General features: G+C 39.2%; 1 protein-coding gene across 2 annotated transcripts; it reads left to right on the top strand.

Moving 5' to 3' along the window:
- The first annotated feature begins 367 nt into the window (after nucleotides 1-367).
- On the top strand, nucleotides 368-20,177 carry ccnf (cyclin F). 2 transcript variants are annotated; one of them, XM_021315523.2, is made up of 18 exons: nucleotides 368-1,524; nucleotides 3,290-3,444; nucleotides 4,091-4,197; nucleotides 4,294-4,361; nucleotides 4,486-4,682; nucleotides 4,798-4,851; nucleotides 5,182-5,286; nucleotides 5,835-5,912; nucleotides 6,377-6,531; nucleotides 7,969-8,133; nucleotides 8,255-8,378; nucleotides 8,480-8,660; nucleotides 8,752-8,839; nucleotides 14,659-14,758; nucleotides 14,857-14,993; nucleotides 16,696-16,874; nucleotides 18,439-18,773; nucleotides 19,063-20,177. In XM_021315523.2, the coding sequence occupies exons 1-18, from the start codon at nucleotides 1,512-1,514 to the stop codon at nucleotides 19,084-19,086; spliced, it is 2,265 nt and encodes a 754-aa protein (XP_021171198.2). In that variant the 5' UTR covers nucleotides 368-1,511; the 3' UTR covers nucleotides 19,087-20,177. The 2 variants fall into 2 exon arrangements, with proteins under 2 accessions (XP_021171198.2, XP_012716000.2); XM_012860546.3 differs by having other exon boundaries at nucleotides 18,439-20,177.
- Nucleotides 20,178-21,528: the final 1,351 nt, after the last annotated feature.

The following is a 21,528-nucleotide window of genomic DNA, read 5'->3' as shown; positions in this document are numbered from 1 at the left end:
AAAGGAGCAAATGATTGTCATCAGTGTACTCCGCTTGTTTATGACCCCTTTTAAAAGACCAGCAATCAAGAGGACACTACTCGGCTGAGAGATAAGGGATGCAACACAAAGGTCTTAATTATGTCAGTCCCTCTATGACTGCTGCTTCAAAGAATGTCCCAATCAATCTGTTAGCCCATTTTTTATCTATCTATCTATCTATCTATCTATCTATCTATCTATCTATCTATCTATCTATCTATCTATCTATCTATCTATCTATCTATCTATCTATCTATCTATCTATCTATCTATCTATCTATCTATCTATCTATCTATCTATCTATCTATCTATCTATCTATCTATCTATCTATCTATCTATCTATCTAGTCTATCTATCTATCTATCTATCTAGTCTATGCTTTGAGTTGGTGCAGGGTGACCTTAAATATGCTACTTATACCATAAACACTCTAGTGTGTCTAAATTAAAACAAATTTTCAAGGAGAAGTGGGTCAAAATTCTTCCGCAAGGATATAAAAGACCCGTTGCCAGTTACCGCAGCTGCCTGATGGCAATTCAGCCTTTTGTTGAACAACAGTTATTAAGATGATGGGGAGTTACTTTCCTCTTTGGTCCAACATTGTTTGAGAACTTTTTTTTGTCAATAAATGGGATCATCAACCCAAAACTAAAAAAAAAACACCTAACTGTATTGTCCAAAATAGAATCATATTGGTCTATGTTTTAAATACTCAGTTACACATTATAATTTTTAGCAACAACAAAAAAGAAAGCAAAACCTGTGTGAGGACTCATTGCAAAATAATGTGTTATCCGTATGAATTTATCCGTTAAAATTCATAAATGCAGTAAATTTAAACTATAAATGTGGTACAAGAGCAGGTTCAATGCGATTTGCTCCGAAACTGAAGTATTAAACACGTAGCTGCGTGTCCCTTTAAATAAGGTACCTTTAAACAGTGTTATTGAGCCCAACTACATTTCCCAAAGTACTCCGCAAAAATGTGGAAGTGCGTCATAATCAGGTCAACCAATCATATGTTCCCACACGCGAGCGCGTACTTCGAAATGGCGTTCCCTCGTCCAATGACCTTTCGCCATTTTACAATTTATATGATCTAGCCAACCGGTGCTGTCGTTCTTCACGGTGACCAATCAGCGGGACGCTTTGTTGCGTAGAGACGTCTTCGTTCTCCGCTAATCAAACTCAACGCAGTGTTTAAACCTAGTGCGCGGGCGGTCCTAGGACGCTTTAGAGGCGGGTCCAAACGAGGACGCATGCTTCGATTTGAATTCAGGAAAGCTGCTAGTTACTTGTTTAGATACTCGTCAGCCACAGTAACTCAACATTAGCTGTAACGCTTTTCTAAACTTTAATCCGCCTAAAAAATAGTATCGTCCATGTTTTACGTGTGAGTAATATTAGCTTGTACAAATCGCAACGTCTAAACAAGCTGCTTAGTTTTCGCATCTACATCCTGCTGAAGGAGAGATCAGTCTACTTGCAATGAAAGCGGACGGTAAGTAACTCGTCTTATCTTTTCCTGTCTCATTTAACATCAAATGAAAAATAACCCGTAAAACGAATGTTTAAAGACAGCTTTTGGTCGTTGTAGCTTCCGAGAATTGATTCGTTTCCTGCTCAAATGTTTCATGAATTAGTGATGGATTCGTCTGGAGTTTACTGTCACTTTAGGGCAAATTGTCAAAATGTTAAAGAATCAAACCGCTGCACCGTTTTAGAAATGTGCTTTTTTTTAAATTATTATTTGTGGCAGCCACTGCAAACTGAATCCGAGGTTTAAACTTTGTGAAACCGGGCAACGATTGAACCCAACTTTTACTTGACGACGGGAGGGAAATTTGGGCGCTCACTTGATTCGGCTTCTCACAGACTGCAACTTAGTTCACCCTCGTCAGACTTGTTCCAAAACGCAATAGAGACATAAAAAGGGTTTGTTTTAAAATCATAATTAGATAAGCACCTGTAGTTTCATTTCATACTGTAAGTTTAAACAATTTTGCATGTGTTAAGAGGACCCTGCATGTGTCTTACCAGGGAGCTGTTAACAGTCTTGAGATAGAAAGTAGTGATTATCAGGAAACGCATACTTGTATTAAAACGCAAAAATGGGATTATATACAATATAAAAAAATAGAACTACTGATCAAATATTTCACTGTAATTATTTCAACTAAAGAACGGATATTTTTTTTTCAGCTTCTGGTATTTAGTGCATCTATAATTTTGCCTCAACACATGCTGAATGTCCTAACTAAATATCTTGTGTTGTAAAGTGAAAACATTGCCTTTTCTCTCTGAAACGTTCAACAGTAAAACTGACATCAAATTTGTACAACGTGTACTCTGGAACACTGTTCGTTTTAAATAGAAGTCCATAGTAGGCATGGACCAGCATGAAGTCTCATTATAACTTTGGGTAAAGATACCAATGTATCATGGTATTTGCACACATTTTTACGAAACTACACTGCAAGGTGATAAAGTTACAAGTAAAAAAAAAGTACTGTTGGTATAAATTGTAATCTATTAGAGGACAATGATGATGCTGATGATAATAGAGGTTCAATTGTAGTAATAACAAGATAATAACCCTCTTTCAGCCATCCATACCTTTATCTGGTACCTCTTAAGGGACTTGGACTTGCACAATTGAATATATATATATATATATATATATATATATATATATATATATATATATATATATATATATATATATATATATATATATATATATATATATATATAAATAAATAAATAAATAAATAAATAAATAAATAAATAAATAAATAAATACATTTTGTCAGAATGTGTAAATGTGGAGTGAAATTTAGCTTTAAAATTATCATCATATTTGTATGTATGAATTCAGTCAACTTCAATTTATTTATATAGCACCAACTGACAATAAATGTGACCTTTTGCAAACTGATCTGAACATATTTCAGATCAGTTTTCATTAGATTTGTACAGAATGGCACCGTGTAGCACTCCAGCATCGGCCATTTTCAATGTCTGTCCACAGTTTGCTAACATCCTGCAGGAGAAGGCTGCAGACTGGCTTTTTAATTAAGTGTAAATATTGATTTGGCATTAACGTGGGAATTGCTGTGCCAACTTTGCTCTAAGACGTGAAGTGTTGTTTTGTTTTGCTCACACTGTGAAGTAAAGTGTTTGCCGGCTTTTGGATGGGAAATAAGGAGTCCTACATGGTAAAAGTTAAATTGTGTGACTTTTAATTGTTCTTTTTTTACTTGCAGTCATCCACTGCCGTTGTTCAAAATGCTACTCTGTTCCGGCTCGGAAGCGGGTCCGTAAGCGATCGTCTACCCTAACTCTGCTGTCGCTGCCTGAGGAAATTCTTCTCTATGTGCTCCAGTGTCTGTCTGCGGAGGACCTCCTGTCTGTCAGAGCGGTAGGCCAAACAACTGCGTGCGCTGCGTCGTTGTAGGGCTGGGCGATAAATCGATTTAATCGATTAATTCGAATTTACAATTCTTTAAGATTTCATTTTTGGAAAATCTGGATTTTATTTTGCCATTGGGTTTCCATGAAGAGAACAGCATGTGATGCTGAATATATGTTTAGGCAAATGTATTGTCAAAATATTGTTAAGTGGAAACTTTTTTTTTACCATAATACGAGGTACTTCATTTACTTATTTACTTTTTTTTTTTTACTTAGTCTGATGTTCACAAGTGCAGTGAAGTCTGTTCTTAGCTCAATGTGTAATACCACTAGCAGCAAATGTTTTGTTATATTTTCATTGTTTATAATGGCACGGCTGCCATCTTGTTTTACAAGCATGTTTCACAGCTTGTTTTTAGTTGCACTTTGAATTCAGGTCAACTCCCTGACGAAATACTTGACATAAAAAGCAAGGTTTTAAAATAATTTCTTTAATTTCTTTTTATGAAACAAAAAGGAGGAAAAAAATCGATTAATCGGATTTGGTATGATAAAATCTGAGATTTATTTTTTAATCCATATCGCCCAGCCCTGCGTCGTTGCGTGTTGGACAACTCTTGCTGATTCGTCTAACGCTTCGGTATCTGTTGCAGGTTCATTCACAGCTCCGGGACATTGTTGACAGCCACAACAGTGTATGGGCCCGGGTCAGTTTCAGAGACACGTGGCCGTCTCCTAAAATTTTATGGCTGTTTGAAAGGTACAGATCCTTTTTTTTTTTCTGGAGAAAAACGAAACATAATTGCTTCCCCTAATCGATTTTATTTTTTTACTTTAATTCTTTCGCTTATATCAGGGCTGCTGAAAAGGGGAACTTTGAAGCTGCTGTGAAACTTGGCATTGCCTATTTGTACAATGAAGGACGTAAGTGACAGTAGATCTGCTTATCACATTGTGTTAGTTGACCGGATGTCAGCGACAGACGTGAATCTTCTCGATTTAAAAAAAATGACTGCAGCCCTGCACTCTCGCCTCCTCTCCCCTCCAGCTTTGCTGAGCGACGAAGGGCGAGCGGATGTATGCGGTCGGAAAGCCTCCCACTTCTTCAGCTTGGCGGAGAGCCTGCTCTCTCCCAAAGCGGATCCCTTCACTTGGGTTTTCATCCGTCCTCCGTGGTCGCCCACCGGCAGCTGCTGCAAGGCCGTGGTGTTCGATCACCTAAAGGCCGAGTGCGAAAGCAACATGGTAACTTCTGCTGCTGCCAGCTCAGCGGAAGCGAGCTCGAAATCTGACGATGAGCTAAAATGCGCAGAGCTTGATGTTGTTGTTGTTTTTCTTCCCCCCCGCCCTTTCTCTGTAGGAGAAGAAGGGCCTGCTGTTGCACTGTTTGGCCCGGGTTCTGCTCCTGTTCGAAGTAAGTGAAGGTGTTTTTCTGGGTGGGGTTCGCTTGTTATCGTCGAAGCACAATGGTAATGCGCCTGCTGTTGTTTGGGCGAGTCACCAGAAACAGGCCAAACGATCCCGCCTCTCGTCTCTTTATGCAACTGTTACATGAATGTCCCCCAGTGGGCTTCGCTGTTTGACAGCATGACACATCAGGAGGCCTTCGGTGTTAGCCAGGAACAATGCGTGTCAGGCACCGCCGAACAGCCGCTTTTTCTCAGAAGCGCCAGAACAAAAAACCTTCTCCTCCAAAAGACGTTTCACGAGCATCTGGAACTGTGCTGCACTGTTTTTTTTTCAGGGGGAAGAAAGGCGATCGGAGGCCGTAGCCATGCTGGAGGAGTCGTCGCAGGCCGGCTGTCTGCAGAGCTCGTACCTGCTGTGGGAGCACAGCCGTAAAGCAGCTGTGAGTTTGCTTCTTGTCTCCAGTAGAGCCTGGGCTGACCGCTTATGTTTACACTGCCAAGCAAAAGCATTCACAGCGCCTTTCACATCTTTAAACATGTTTTATTAGGAGTTTCCAACATGGGACAGGGATTTTAGAACGGTGAGGTATAAGGGAAATGATTAACGGCGTGGCTATCGCGAAGAAGCCGAAAGCAGAAAACAATATTGCTGCCTTTTCACTGCGAGTATTATTCAGATGCAGCAAAGGGACCCAAAGCTCAGATGGAAGACTCTGCTGTAAGGAAACCTATGGGGGTTTTGCGTTTCATTAAATCCCACTTTGCGTGTCAGTTTTTCACATAAAACACCAATGAAATGTATTGGAAGTTGGGCGTAAAGTGGCAAAATGTGCAAAAAGCTTTAGGTTTAGCAATGTTTTTCAAGGCATTGTAGCTCTATTTGTGACAGACTTTCTAATGAAGTTTTTTTTTTTTTTTTTAAGCATTTAAAGGCATAAATGATGTTAAATGTGTATAAGACGGTGATTTGTGTTTGTTTAAAATGCAGATTTCGGACCCAGGGAGGTACCTTCAGTGTGTGAGAACCCTCAGGGACTATGCTGGCAAAGGATGCTGGGAAGCTCAGGTGATCAAAAGCTGTTTAAATATGCCGTGATTTTTTTTTTTGTATTTTATTTTATTGTAAATCCTTTCTGTGTTGCTATGGATTTTTTTTCCCCTCCATTGCTCCTAAAACGACAAAGAACCAAGCCGTTAAAACGCTTTTCTGACACCATCTAATTTCTCCTTTTGTTGTTTGTTTTTTTCCCCCTCCATTTTGAAATTCTTATTGAAGCATTTATCATAATGTGTCAAAAAGGGCCTGACAGATGCTGACATGATTTTTTTTTTTTCCTTCTTCTTCTCCCCTCCCCCCCTCATCCCCATGAATCATAATAACATGACTCATCTAAATCACTCTTATTAGAGCAGTAAACTCAAACCAGATTGTTGTCATTATGGCGCAGCACGGTTCAACAAGCTGTCAAGATCTCTAAAGCTATTCTCAAACACATTTTTAACATTTGGGTCTCTTTATTCCCCCCCCAGTTGTCTCTGGCTAAAGTGTGCAGCAGTGGCAATCCGCTGGGTTTGGAGTCCAAGGCCTGTTCGGAGATGGTGGCCCAGGTTTTCAGTCCCTCCAACTCGGTACAGCAACGCAGCGCTCAGGCTCTGCTCAGACGAGGCATCAAGGACACTATGAGGTACAGGACAAAAACAAAACTTCACCATAATATTATAGAAATGTTGCATGTTGGGGGATGAATAAAATCCTCTTAGATTATCAAAGTTTCATGATAATTGCAGACATGCAGCGGCAGCTGTATAGTTATATAATTTTTTAAAGGTTAATCTGAAAAATACGGAGCCCTAGAGGGGTCATCGCAAAATGTTTTGCATGTTGAGAGAATATGCGCTCGTTTAACTATATTGTGCACTCGTTTTACTAAATCGTGTGCACAATTTACTATATTGTGCTCTCGTTTTACTATAGTGTGAGCTCATTTTACTAAATTGAGCATAGTAAAACGGGGGCACAATTTATTAAACGAGTGCACTATCTACTCAAACGAGGGCACAATTTAGTGAACATGGTTTTAGAATATTGTGTGCACGATCTACTTAAACGTGGCCACAAAATGTAAAACGTGCACTCAATATTGTCTTTACACATGTAAACATGAGCACGTTATAGTATATTTGAGATCTCGATCTACCAAAACGCACCCACAAATAATTAAAACGTGTGCTCGAATAAGTTTTATTAATTTGAGGACTCAATTAAAAGAAAACATGGTCACGTTTTATTAATTCGAGGGCTCAATTAAAAGAAACGTGCTCACAAATTATCACGACCTGAAAAAAAAAAAATCACTTAAAGTGAGCTCTCCCGGGCTCCGTAGAAAAATGCTGACGGCTACTAAGATTTTTCAGATTTTCGCTCCATTATGACAAGTGGCTTTCATCTGTTTTGAGTTGGATTTTTTTTTTGATGGCCCAACACAAAGTAAAGCGTCATTTTTAAAGTGGGGATAAATTCTACATAGTTTACATAAAATGTAAGAGTTAAACATCTGAAAAGTCTTTTTGGGCTATATGGCCATCTAGAGACTGAACCTTTGGCCATTTTATGTACAGTACAGCTCAACTTCATTCTGATTGGATGAAGGGCATCAGGAACTTCGGATTCAGGACTGGCCACAGATTCATGGCTTGCTTTAGGTCAGGACTTTGACTAGGCCATTATAACACATGAGTTTGCTTCTATAGAGGTTTTGGCTGTATGTTAAGTGTTTTAGTGCTCCGATCTCATGGGTTTTTGCTGAGTCTGGCAGGTTGCAGGTGTTTCCCTCTATGTTGCTCCAGTCATCTTCATATCAGCTCTGACCACCTTTATGCGCCACTTTGTGTTAGTCTGTAATATAAAATCCCAATAAATTGGGAAATTTATGATGGCCAGATGTGGTAATTCAAGGGACCTTACAAAAATACCTTTTGTAAGAAACTGTATTGTCTGTTTGTTTTTTTTTCACTGCACAGCTGGAATATTATAGTTATTGAATGGAACGTGGCACGTGTGCAGTATTCAGTTGTAGAATAAACGGTAAACCCTTTATTATTTTCCCTTCCTGTTGCTGCAGGTACATCCTGGTGGACTGGCTCGTGGAGGTGACCACCATGAAGGACTTCTCCAGCCAGACGCTGCACGTGACGGTGGGTTGCGTGGACCGATACCTGGCTCTGCGCTCCGTCCCAAAGGCCCGCCTCCAGCTGCTAGGCATCGCCTGCATGGTGGTTTGCACACGGTGAGGGCCTCCGCACTTCTTTCCAAGTTTTGTTTTTTTCGTAGCTTCCTGAATTACCGGCCGCGCGTTACGCTTCGTTTTTAAAAGCCCGCCCAACTGAAAAAAAAAATCAATTTTTCAGATACATAAGCAAAGAAATCCTGACCATCCGCGAGGCCGTTTGGCTGACGGACAACACCTACAAATACGAAGACTTGGTGCGGATGATGGGGGAGGTTGTGTCTGTGCTGGGGGGAAAGATAAGGGTGAGTGTTGCCGACTATCTAACTGCTGTTCTTTAGCTTTTAGTCTACGGTGAATGCTTTTAAACTTTTTTTTTTTTCTAATCCTCTGTACTCTCCATCAGAGCCCCACGCTGCTGGACTACGGGGACGTACTGCTGTTTCTGCTTCCCCTGGAGAGGCGGTCCACTCACCTGTTCAGCTACGTCTGCGAGCTGTCGCTGCTGTACTCGGCTCTCGCCACACTACCTCCCGCCAAGCTGGCCTGCGCCGCGCTGCTCCTCACCCGGGCGCTGCATCACTATGGTAATAAGGCCCTGCGTTAACACGCGCGCGCAATAAAACCGCCGCGACGTGAACGTTTTATGCTTAGCTTGATCTGTCTGCTGCTCTGCAGGTCCCGTCTGGCCCACTCTGTTGAAGGACTACACAGGATTTACAGAGGAGGACCTCGTTCCCCTCTCTGTGCTGCTTTATGTCAAATGGTGAGTGCGTCAGTGTGCTTTGATGGGATTAAACGCTCCTGCGCTCCTCTGTTTTTGATGACGCGTTCATTTTAGGGGTAGTTTGCATTATTGGTTTACTTTATCTTGCCTTCATGGCTTGGGAACAAACTTCTAGCGCTGCATGATATCAGAAAATGGCATGCGGTTGTGGTGCCGTTGAATGTAGAGATGATGACGATATCAATTCGGATCAAACCCACACTTTCTCCGCCCTTTTTGTTCTTTTCCATCATCACAATGTCTCCAACACCGCTTGAGCTGTAGCATCTCAGTCAGCGAAACGCTCGGGGGGAAAAGCCTGATGATTGATTTAAGTGTTTTCCAATGTTAGGAGTGTGGAGGAGCAAAATGATAACGGAAAAATATCTTTATTAGAGATTTGTCTGTCTGAATGATGTTTAGAGAAGCGCTTTAAAGTCTAGTAAGATATCAAATTTGCTTTGATCAATTTCCAAATCTAAAGTAAAATCTTTTTCTTTCATTCTTCCACTTTCTAAAGTACAATACATGCAGCAAAGCTTAATAGATACATTTTAATATAACCCTTTTTGACGTACATCAAATTTTGACTTTAACATTCTGCCCATTAGTGTTTTATTTTGCCTTTTTGACTCGCTCACTCATATTCAAATTCAGAAAAAAAGCCCATTTCCTACTAAGTCTAGACAACATTATTATCAGGTTGATCTGGAGCTTAAACTGGGTAAAAAAAACCCACTAAAGCTGCTGCTTTTGGTCATTTATAAGTTCGCAAACCGCTTTAAATTATCAACATTTAATGTTTGATACTCCAGTCAAATTGTTAGTCTTTATTTATTATTCTAATAAATGTAAATTAATCCAGATAAAAACAAAAAACTGTGGACTGGCCCAGTACCACTCAGAGCAGTATTGTGTTAATTCCTGATTTGTTGACCCAGCTACCATAGCAGGTTCATAGTTCATATCTTTAATGTCCAGAATGTTGCAAAAAGTGCAAAAAAAAAGTCTGTACATTTGAGTCTGTACATTTTTTACATATGGAAATGCACAACCAAAGAACTCATGGCGCTGTGCGCTGCTGATCAAGTGGCTGCAAAAAAGTTCCAACAAGAGACAAAATCAGGTTCTTCTGAAATACGTCTGCTTGTGGAAAAACAGAAAAAGGGCCATTATTTGGATCCTAATGGAGCGCCAGCAATCCCCCTTAGCAAGTTAACTCTTGGTAAAACTGCAAATATGAGCGACTTGTTACACTGCATGGTTAACTAGTTGTAGTTAACTAGCTAACCAGGTATTTAATATATTTGATACCTTACCAGCATGTGACACTATAAAAAGAAGCAAGAAATATATAACATCCAGCTCAAAGTGCATGTTTACTTGAAAGCTGCTGTATTTAAATTATTTTATCTACATTTTTGTTAAGTCTAGATAAGAAAATTAAAATAACAATAAACCCACATAATGCAATGTTAATTATAGCTGCATAATATATTGAATCCCAATAATTTTTGCATTATCACAATTGCAGAAATTGCTTTGATTGCATTTTTTTGGTAGGATATTAAATATAAAGTTGGCATCCAAGCAAATTCTTCACGCCAGTAATATATTTTAAAGGCTGGTTAGTGTTTCCCTGCCTTTACACTTGATGGATATTTTTAGTGGCCGAGACGCTAAAGCTCACAAAGTGGTTAGGACGTCGTAATGAAGTGAAGATAACAGACGGAGGAAATGAGGGTTGATTGTAAATTTAAACTTTATTTAAAAGGAAATAATGTACATTTCAAACACAAATGTCGCCATTTGATGCCCTGCACCAGATTGTAGCATAAGCTAATTTGCATCTTCCGTCCCTTAACAGATAACGAGAATTGATATACAATAATAAAATAAAGCAACACTACAAACTCTATTCTAATCACACTACATAAGCAGACACACATGCACGGACATAATCACTGGCACACACACAGTTATTCAATTAATGATTACATATCTGAGCAGTTTTTAACAACTTTTTTTATTATTTTTTTAATTAGGTTTGAAAACTCTCTCCTCACATCATCAGGCAGTGTGCTCCACTGATTAGTAGCTTTTACAGAAAAAGCAGATTGCCCGGTAACAGTGAGGCGAAATGGGGTGGTACAGTCTCTCACAGAAGATATTCTTGTAGATCAAACTGTCTCTAGGCGGCGAGTATACACAAAATCAGACAGCAGTGGGGGCAAACCATTTATGATTTTTATAGACAAGACACGAGTTACAAAATGATCTAAAATTGTCAAAGATCAAGTCTCTAGACTTCTAAAGTGGTGGTAGTGCACTGGCTCTTATCCAAGGCTTTTAGAGTCTGTTTATATAAGTATCACAGTAAAAAAATAAAATCATAGCATGCATACATGTCTTAGCTGCCTCAAGTGAGAGACAATGTCTAATATATGTTTAACATTTTATATTAAATGCAATGCCTTTAGCCATGTTCTTAACATGTTTCTCAAAATTCAAATTTGAATCAAGAATCACTCCTAGATATTTAAATTAAGTGACTGCTTCATTTCCCACCCCTTTTCATCGAAATATCAGCGCTAGGATGTTGTACCATGGTTTTAGAAAAAACATACATTTGGTCTTCTTTACATTTAGTCATACATGACGGATCCAGCCAATAGGTGATGTTTTGCAGAGCAGTTGTTAAATTAGCAGATGCTACATCAGTTTTTTCAGCATGCGCATAAATCACAGTATCATTAGCGTACATCTGCAAATTCACATCGACACATTGTTCTGCGAGATCATTTATATATAAGCTAAATAGTAAAGGACTTAATACTGATCCTTGTAGAACCCCCATGTCACACACCAAATTACTTGACCAACTTTTACACGTTGTTTCCTGTTTAATAAATTGGAAGAGAGCCACACCAAGGCTCCAGGAGAAAAGTTAAAATAGGAATGTTTTGATAGTAAAACACCACACCCCCGTTTATCAAGCCTAGATTTAATTTAATTTGATTTGGTTGGCTCTAAAACCAAATTGCCTACAATGTAAACCTAAATTGCTGCTGTTAAGGAATGCAGGAATCTGTTCAACTACAGATCACTGGAGAAAAAGGCCTAGTTTAAAAGACAAATTAATTAAATGAGCGATAGGTTCAGACAAAATATCTTTAAATGATTTTAGAAACTTAGAATGAAGATAAAAAGCGTCTTTAGATTTAGAGCCTTTCAGGGAGCTCATCATTTATTTTATTTTCAATGCATTTGTTTTCTCCAGCACAGAGATTGGACTTGTTGTATATAATGGAGAAAAATGTTGTATCCTTGTTGAGAAAGCTTTTTCCAGTTCATAAACAGACTCTGAAGTATTTATTGAGAGCACAGTCAACTGCACATTGATCTTCAACTAACTCTCCCTGGATTTTTAGAATGAGGTTTCCTGAGAGTTTTCCGGTCCTCGTAGTAAAAAATATATTTTTTCCCATATCAGTGTATTGCTGCCTTTTGCCTCACTCATAATAATAAAAAAGTGAGATTGAGCTAGCGTTTTTTCTCGTTTAACTTTGTTCCTTAAGCTTTTTTAAAGCATCATGCCATTTTCTCTTCCAGTTTTAATTGCTTTCCCCAATGCAGCGTCTCTGTTTTTCCACAGTTTTGTATTACACCATGGTAAATTATTTTTTGTTTTTAGGTTTACAGTCAACATTGACATAGAATCTATCCCTCAGTATGAATTTTTTTGGCAAGAACATTGCACCCGTTATCCAAATCATCAAAAATCAGTACATGATCGCAATTTGAATAAATAATTTCACGAATAAACTCCACCTGTTTGGCTCTAGGTATACATTGAGACATTTTCCTTTTTATTAATCAGAATCCTGAACCGAGACACAGGATTTCCATCATTACGGATTGCTCTGGTCAGGTGACACTTGAGATGCCACCGTTAAGAACAATACTCCAAAAAACACTCCATGGAACACATTACCAAGTGTCAAAAAATTGCTTAGCCCTTGTAATTATGGGCCTACAGGTTTTTAGATGCAATAAATAACCTGTTGGTGAGAAAAGATGCACAAGTCTACGGGACTTGACACACTGCAGCTGCGTGCTGCCGCCATATCCTTGAACTTTTATATTGTCATCGCAGTATTCTGTAGCGCAATGATGCCGATGTCATGCTACCCTCAAATTAATCAGCATTTGTAATATTAGCAGCAACATGCCAACCATTCTTCGGATTTTTCCCTTGAATTTTGTTCCACAGTCAGCAATTATTGGTGGCTCTGCATTTTAAGCCTGATTCCTGTAGAAATATTCAATAATTTTATGATGAGTTTTTGTTTTTGTACTTTAATGTACTTTAATGTTTAATGCTGCAAAATTGGAACATAAACCATGACTCTGCAAATCTGGAAAAAAAATTAAGATTGAATATAAAAATGTAATTGTAAGCATATAGTGGTTACAAGGGCTGAGCAAAAAATTAACTATCGATTAATTATAATTTGCAATTCTTAAAGGTTGAATTTTTTATAAAATCGAGTTTATTTATTGCCCAATGCACTATTAAGCTTCCATGAAACTTTGTATTATATCAGTCCCGAAAGGGGAAATTGTTTTACTGATAGCATTTAATGTTGAATATATGTTTAGGAAAATGTATCAAAGTATTCCAAAAAGGAAATTTTACCTTAAGACGAGAAACTTTATTAATATATTCATTTACTTATTTAAGTTCATTTAAAGCTATGCAAGTGAAATGAGGCCTGTTTTTAGATGTGCAATACCATTAGCAGCAAACATTTAGGGTTATATTTTCATTGTTTACTATGGTGGAGCCTACCATTTGGTTTTGGCATGTTTCAAAAGCTTATAATTAGTTGCACTTTGAATTCAGGTCAACTTCAAGATGTTATAAAAAAATATTACAGTATTTTTTTATGAAATGAAAGGTTAAAAACATTGATAAATTGGATTTGGTAATATAAAATTAGATTTTACTTTTAAGTCATATCACCTCACTTTTTACATGTGTGGCATCTAAAAAAATAAATAAATTCCTAAAGAGACAGAAGAGATGGGTTCATTAGGCGGATAAATCAAGTCAAGCTGATTTTGTTTAGCACATTTCTGCAGCAAGGCGGTTCAAAGTGCTTTACATCATAACTGTCATTATTCTCTCCATTCACTAGTATGTTAATATTTTTAACAACTTATCTCATTTCCATTAAACGTCACTGTATACTATAAGGGTGATAATGAAATGAGCATACTCGCTCTATTTAACTGTGTTTTTGTTGATTGCGAAACAGTCTGACAGAAACCCACGTCCTGAAACTGGAAATGGCTCCTAAAAAACACTGCTGGCCTGTGACTCACACATGACCATCACCCAACTCTTCTCCATACAGCGAGATAACAGGAATTGGTCAGTCGCGAGTCCGGCTGTTTCCTGCTTGCCCGCATTGATTATAGAAATAGGATGTCAAAAAAATATCTGCTTAGCAGGGAAATAGACGGCCATCGGGGCTTTAAAGCAAACAGGAACAGCGGAGCTTTAATGTCATAAAGACGGTGGGAGGCAGCGCCGGGTGTGGGTGAGAAACGTGCCTCGCTGTGAGTCACTGATAGGTCAGCGGCGCGTCGATGGGCCAATCCTCAAATGGACAACTAACAAGATTTGTCCTCAAGAGTTGATTATACTGTTGAAGAAAGCAAAGTGGTCCCAGCTTGGTTATTTTTTTTTTTTTTTTTGTCCTTTCTCTGATTTATTTCTTTTTTCTCCTCCTCTCACTCCCATCTGTCCTCAGTTTCAGTCAAGATGTGCCCAAAGACTACAGGCATGTGTCCCTGACTGGAGTCAAGCAGCGCTTTGAAGACGAGGCCTATCAGCAGATCAGCAAAGAAAATGTACGCCATTCTAAATGTTTTCTTAGTTTTCTAAATCTGAAGTGTTATAGATAGTTTTATAAATTCTATTTTTTTTTTATTAATCTCTTCTCCACAAGGTTATGGATTTTAAAGAGCTCTGTCAGATCTTGGAGATTCCTGAGGTGGAGCCTCAGATGGAGCCTCCTAGTCCAACTAGCGGTCAACCAGCAGACATCCACACCTTCCTGGCTTCTCCATCCAGCACTGGCAAGAGGTAAGGCAGGGACCAATCTCTTCCCCCCCGCCCCTCTCACACATGTTGCTTATTCTAATTCTGAGCTGGGAAAAGAGGAGAAAATGTACCGTTCCTACAGTTACATGATCAGGGGAGGATCTTAATGCGTGGATTAAAGATTCACTGCAAAAACAGAACTAAAAATAAGTAAAATATCCTTTAAAATTAGTGTATTTGTCCTTGATTTGAGCAAGTAAATAAGATTATCTGCCAATGGAATGAGTATTTTACCCCTAAAATAAGAAAATTAGACATCCTGCACTTGAAATAAGATGATGGAGATGAGTTGTTCCTATTTTAAATGCAAAAATCTTATTCCATTGGCAAATCGTCTTATTTACACGCTCAAATCAAGGACAAATACACTAATTTTAAAGAATATTTTACTTATTTTTATTTCGGTTTTGCAGTGTTGAAGGATTGATTAATTTTTAGATTTTATTAATTTCGGGGTTGGCACGTCACAACTGTTGTCTAACAAAACCTATCAAATTAATGAACACTCATCAAATTAAATTAACAGGGGAAAATGCAGTTTGGTGGTTTCGGCTTCTCAAACAAAATAAATGTATCGCGTATCATTACATATGCTTTAAAGAATCTCCGGTCCCTTTCACGTCGCTCCATAATGGATCCCTTTCAAAATCATATAAATCGATCCATGGAGCTCACGGAGCCTGTGAGCCTCTGCATAAGACCTGTGGGATATCCTCTAAGGGGTCTCTGTCACACACACGCCACATAAATGTGCTGTGGTCCTCATGCGGGTTCACTGTCCAAAGCAAAGCTGTTATGCAGCATCCATCGGGATGCAGATTCCTCTGATAAAGACGATGTCTGCTCACTGTGCAGCAGCAGACTCCAGCTACTGCAGCTGCTGTCTTGTTTTTGCGTTGTACTACTTCACGCTTTCTCCGCAATCCCTTGTTTCCTGTTTTAGTCCGTATTGGGGCCCTAATTTGGTGCGGTGGACTTCCAACGGCCCCCTCTATGTTGAAACCTTTCAGGTAATGGGTTTGTAATAAATCCGTGTTGATTTTGGGCCAAAAGGGGTTTATATTCAATATATGGTAATCCAGTACGGACTTAAAACTCCACGGATGACATTTTAAAATGAAAGCATTAAAAATGGGATCTCCCGCAACATTTTATGCAACAATCCGACATCTCTTTTTATTAGGGGTCCAGACAAATATCGATGATGCAGTCATTCTCTGTTGGCACGTTTGCAGGGTGAATAATTCTTATAAATGGTTAGCGACCGGGTGTTACAGTTGATGTAATGCCATGAGAAAGTATTCATAACCCCAGCCTCACCTGAGCCAGTCAATTCTGACCTGCTTTCCTGTCCATGCTGAGTGAGATCCCTCCCTTAGCGTGACGCAGCCACCACAGGAACTGCTGCATTTGTAATGAGGGTCTGTTTCACCCAGGTAAACTTCATCGACTAGTGAGAGGATGTCTTTAATCAGCGTGTTGCACTGGGGTTTGCTAACGTACCAAAAGGAAAACGACCACTGCTCCTCTGCCAGTTTTCCTGCTCATTTAGCGGTGCCGGTCGGCCCCTCGTGACAAACAGCCTCCCTGGACCGTCCAGACGGTGTTTTTCTTTGTGCCATCTGCGACAAGCTCCTGTGACTCACTGTGACCCCCGCCGCTCGTCCACTTTCTCTGTCCCAAGGAGACGCGACGACGGCGCGCAGGCTCACCGGAGCGGCCTGGTGGCCACGCCCACGGCGGAGCTGTCCAATCAGGAGGAGATGCTGCTGGGGGACATCCTGGACTGGAGTCTGGACTCTTCCTGCTCCGGTTACGAAGGGGACCGCGAGGAGGAGAGCGAGGCCGAGAAAGATGGGGACTGTGAGTATGGGAATGAGCTCACCGCCAGGCTCCTGTCTTAATGCATGTAAATGACCTACTCTATATGCAGAGGAGCAGAATAATGCATCAGCCCTTCCTTCAGTAGGACATTATTTCTCTGGAAGACACAGAATCGTCTGTCTTTATGTATTTTTGATAGTGAAAGCTAAATGGGGTCATGACTTTATAACATACCTTCGTTGTCTAAATAAGTTTTTAATTTGCTTTTATCATTCACTGAATCTGGATCTGACCAGATAAATTAAAATGTGATTTTATGACATTTTTATTTTCAGCTTTTATCATCTAGATGCTAATGAGTGTGTTCTTGGTTTGCCACACCAACTCATTGATCTGTTTGATTTTGAAGTTGCTGACTGATGAACATTCATTCAAAAACAATGTTAAAAAATGGCCTTTCATGGCTTTTCTTTTATTGCTTCTACATCGTTTTACTTATAGTGTTTAAGACGGACCCTAAGTACGTGAACCAGATTCAGTTTAGATTAGGGCTGAACGATTTTGCAAAAATAATCTAATTGCGATTTTTTTTTTTTTTCCTTAATATTGCGATTTAATGCGATTTCAAATCAATTTGTTTCCTCGCCATGCGGATTAGTTGCTAAAAGACCAACAGCATCTAAACTCTGTTCTGCCTACAATATATTTCAACCACAACTTATATTTAATTTTGACTTTTCTCTGCATTAACCACAAGCAACAAAAATGTTCTCTAACAAAAGATGTTTGTAAAGAAGGACTATTTAAAACAAGAACTTTTAATGTTTCTATTAATCAGAATATTATTCAAGAGAACAGCTTTTAGTTGATCAATCCTTGTTGGACATAAAGTGTAACCAGTCAATGTATTAAACTGATTGACCAGAACTTAATACTATGTATGATTATATAAACTCTAAAACAAGTAAAGTTAGATTATCTCACTGCTGCAACTGTCTTCCCTTCCATGTGGAGCAAACCCACTTTAAACATTTTACCGACACCTAATGGACGTGTCTAATTCACTAATTGTTACATAGCCAAAAATTGCAGACCTCTGCAATTTGGAAATTGCGTTTTTTTTTAAATCACGATTATGTTGAAAATGCGATTAATTGTTCAGCCCTAGTTTAGATGCCAAACAAAGCATTGAAATGCTTATTTTTAGTTTTTTCTTTAATGAAGGTATTATTGATCACAGACCTTGACTTAAAGGATTTGTATTTAATTTATGATGTTGAAGTCCAGATTATTTAAAAAAAAAATGATTGAACTTTTCCACGATATTCAGATTTTTCAGATGTACCTGCATGTTGGGGTTTACCTGACTTTTAAGTACGAAATGCTCCGTCCTATTCTGACATTTTCACACAAGAGGGTTTTTCATGCCCACATCGACTGCCTATGATTTAGACTAATTTATTAACAGATAATTAAACACAAGTGGCCGGATATTTTGTTTTTTTAAATGTCATAAAAACCCATGGCTTGTTGCAGCTCTGCACGTCTTTTTGATGGTATCTGTGCGTTGAGCCTGTTTTTTTTTTAACTCGTCTTTCGACAGCTTCCATGATCTCCATCAAGCTGCTCCCCGTGGCTGACAGAGACGACAGACCGGAGCACTGCCGAGCTCTGTCCAGCGACGACGACAGCTTCTGTGAAGCGGAGGGCGACGGGGGCCGGGGCCACGAAGCGCCCGCCTCGTCCGCAGACCCCCACAGCTCCGGGTACTCGTCCGTCCAGAGCGTCAGCCCCTCGTCCACGTGCTCCTCGTCCTCGCCCGTCACCCGCACGTTCCGCACCTTCACCGCCTCGCTCGGCGCCGCCTCTGCCAACGCCCAGCCGGGTTTCCGCCTCCTGGTGCCCATGCAGAGGCCCCGCGGCACGTCCAGCAGACAGGTGAAGAGGAAGAACGTCGCCACCCACAGCGGAGGCGAGCTGGAAAGGGAGGAGGAGGATTTGGAGGAGGGTTATCCGGCGAGCGCGGGCTTCCTGAGCCTGTGAGTTGTCGCGCCTGCCTGCCGTTCGGGCCGCTCAGTTTCTAACCCTTCAGCACTTTTCAAGTCCTCCCTCTTCAGCTGCGCCGCGAGTCTGAGCTGTTCCCTCAACCGCTAGAAGATCAAAGAGAGTTTAAAGATTAGACGGGGAATCTGAACCGCTTAGAAGCTTTCCTTTTTCTATCTGTTAGATGTTTACAGACACGGAGGAGTAGAAATGCCTCTCAGGAACCACGGTCGGCTCCGAAATCACTGGAATTACGGCTCGGCTTCCCTCAGGAGCCCCGGCGTTCTGGCTGCCACGTCTTTTGCGCAACAACCTATCTCAAGATGCCGTTTGAAAAGAAAAGGAGGAAAAAAAACGAAATGATTTATCGTTTTCAGGGGGAAGAAGTGTTTGTTTTTTTTAGTTTAAAAAAAAGCATAGCTGTCATGTTTATGTGGTCGTTTTGGTTGCATCACCTCTGTTATGCACTGTCTGTACTGTATTTGATGATTTAAAGGGGACTACTGTTACCCGTTTGTAATATCTGCATCCGAAGCCTTAACAAAAAAGGTCGTTTTCTTCTTACAATTCCTCAGTTTTGTTGTCTTGCAGCTTATCCAAAGGTACTGTGTTGTAATTTATGTTCAAATAACAGAGCTGTGAAATCAGTCACTTTGTAGCCTTTAAATGGCTTCAGCTCAGCTCCGCGCAAAGCTGTGTTGTTGATGAATCATTTTGTTTACCAGTGGCACACTAATCCCATCTGGAGCCCCATACAGATGTTATCTCACTCACTAACGGGCTGTGATGATGTAAATCAAGTCGCTTGGTGGAGCTTTACATTTTCAGAGCACAGATGAAATGCGAAAGGGAAGTTTCCTCCAAACTGAATCAAGTTAAGCACTTTTCTCATCACCTGTGTGCGTAGGAACGTACCATCCTTTCCGGATTGTCCTTTCAACATTCAGTATTGAATATTTTTTGACACACTAGAGGAAACCCAAAAGGGTTTTTGTGCCTCTTTCAGGATACAGAAGACATGACGTCTAAATGACTGTGACTGACTGTAAATACATTTTTAAACTGTTACTCCAGGCTGGTTGTATTTTTCTTTTATAAATGTCTGTTTTGTTTTATTATGTACATATTGTTATATGTATAAATGGGAATAAGACAAAGACAATGCCACTACTACTTGAAATCATATTTGCCTTATTTCCCAAAAAGTTGTTGTTCTACAGTTCTGTTTTCTGTCAGGTCTGTATGTATTTTTTGTACTAAGTTTGAATAAAAAAAAAATGTTTTTAGTCAACCTTTTTATTACTTTGCTGCTGTATTTTAATTTTAGAAAGATAAATAGTACTGTACATTGTAAATGTACAATAGGTCCTTCATAACCTCATAGTTTTCCACATTTTGTAACTGTCACAATGATCCCTTCTTTTTAATGGGATTTTGTGACTGCAGATCAGACAAACACAAATTAATGTTTGTCCAAACTCGAGGTGACACTACATCGGTTATAAACAATTTATTTTTTATTCTACAGATGAAAATCAACCCAATGCCATGATGCTGCTTACCGCCATGGTCCACCACAGCCAATTTCATTTCAAATTATTTAAGTCTGGAAAATTCTTTTCATTCATTATTAATATTCCACCCCAACACTAAAATATAAAACAGAAAAATGAAAACCAAACTACGTAAATCTGAAACGTGGGGGAACCAAAAGCATCACCACAGCATTAAGCTGCCACTGCCTTGCTTCGTTGTAGGGTTGATAATTCAAGAGTGACTTACAGTCTTGAGAAGTTTAGAAATTTAGTATTTCACTTAAATGATCAAGGTATAAATCATAAAATTAAAACTATTTTTTTTTATTTACCTTTTTAAGTGTGCTTCAGTATGGAGTAAATATTCATTCATAAAAGCACTAAACCCCAACCCAGACAGACAAACCAAAAAGAAAAAAAAACAGTTTTTCTTACTCTAAATCATATACTTGAACACAAAGTTTTACGGACATCTGGAAAGTTGGACGAAACTCCCATTTCACCTCTGCCAGGTAGTGTATTTAAAGAGATAAAAGTAGATTTATTTGTAATTGCATACGTTTTTCTTGTCCCCTATAGTTAAAAACATGTATCCATCAATCTTTAGTCTCTGGTTTTGCAAGTTCCTTTTTAAAGCCTGGCCACCATAAATATATCTGCTCTATATTAACAATAAACCTTTTTTTTAAACCATTGAGAAATTCTGAGAATTCTGCACTTTTAAGCCTGGAAACGAGGGAAATGTTCAGATGGAAAATGAATAGGATCCCTCATAAGATCACTTAATTTTCAATCAAACTGAAACGCTGACAAGAATTTTTTTGTAGCTAATTTTGGCGAAATTATAAATATCAAGCACATCCTGCCAATATCCTCACTGTCCATGTGAGAGCACCAAATAGCAATTATACTGGTAACGGATATGACATGCAGATTGCATAATTGGAGGCCAGCAATCAAGACGCATTATGGAAATCAACTGGATCTGGTCATTTGATAATGGGAACTAATGTATTAATGGCTCTCCCTCTGCTGCAGGGTTCTATTTTTTTTCCCCTTCCATATTTTTTGTATAATTTTTGCTGCAGCTATTCCCTTGTTATATATTTCAGCAA

The sequence above is a fragment of the Fundulus heteroclitus genome, chromosome 16, assembly GCF_011125445.2.
Source record: "Fundulus heteroclitus isolate FHET01 chromosome 16, MU-UCD_Fhet_4.1, whole genome shotgun sequence".
Classification (NCBI taxonomy): Eukaryota; Metazoa; Chordata; class Actinopteri; order Cyprinodontiformes; family Fundulidae; genus Fundulus; species Fundulus heteroclitus.
This window is presented reverse-complemented; position numbering and strand designations above follow the sequence as displayed.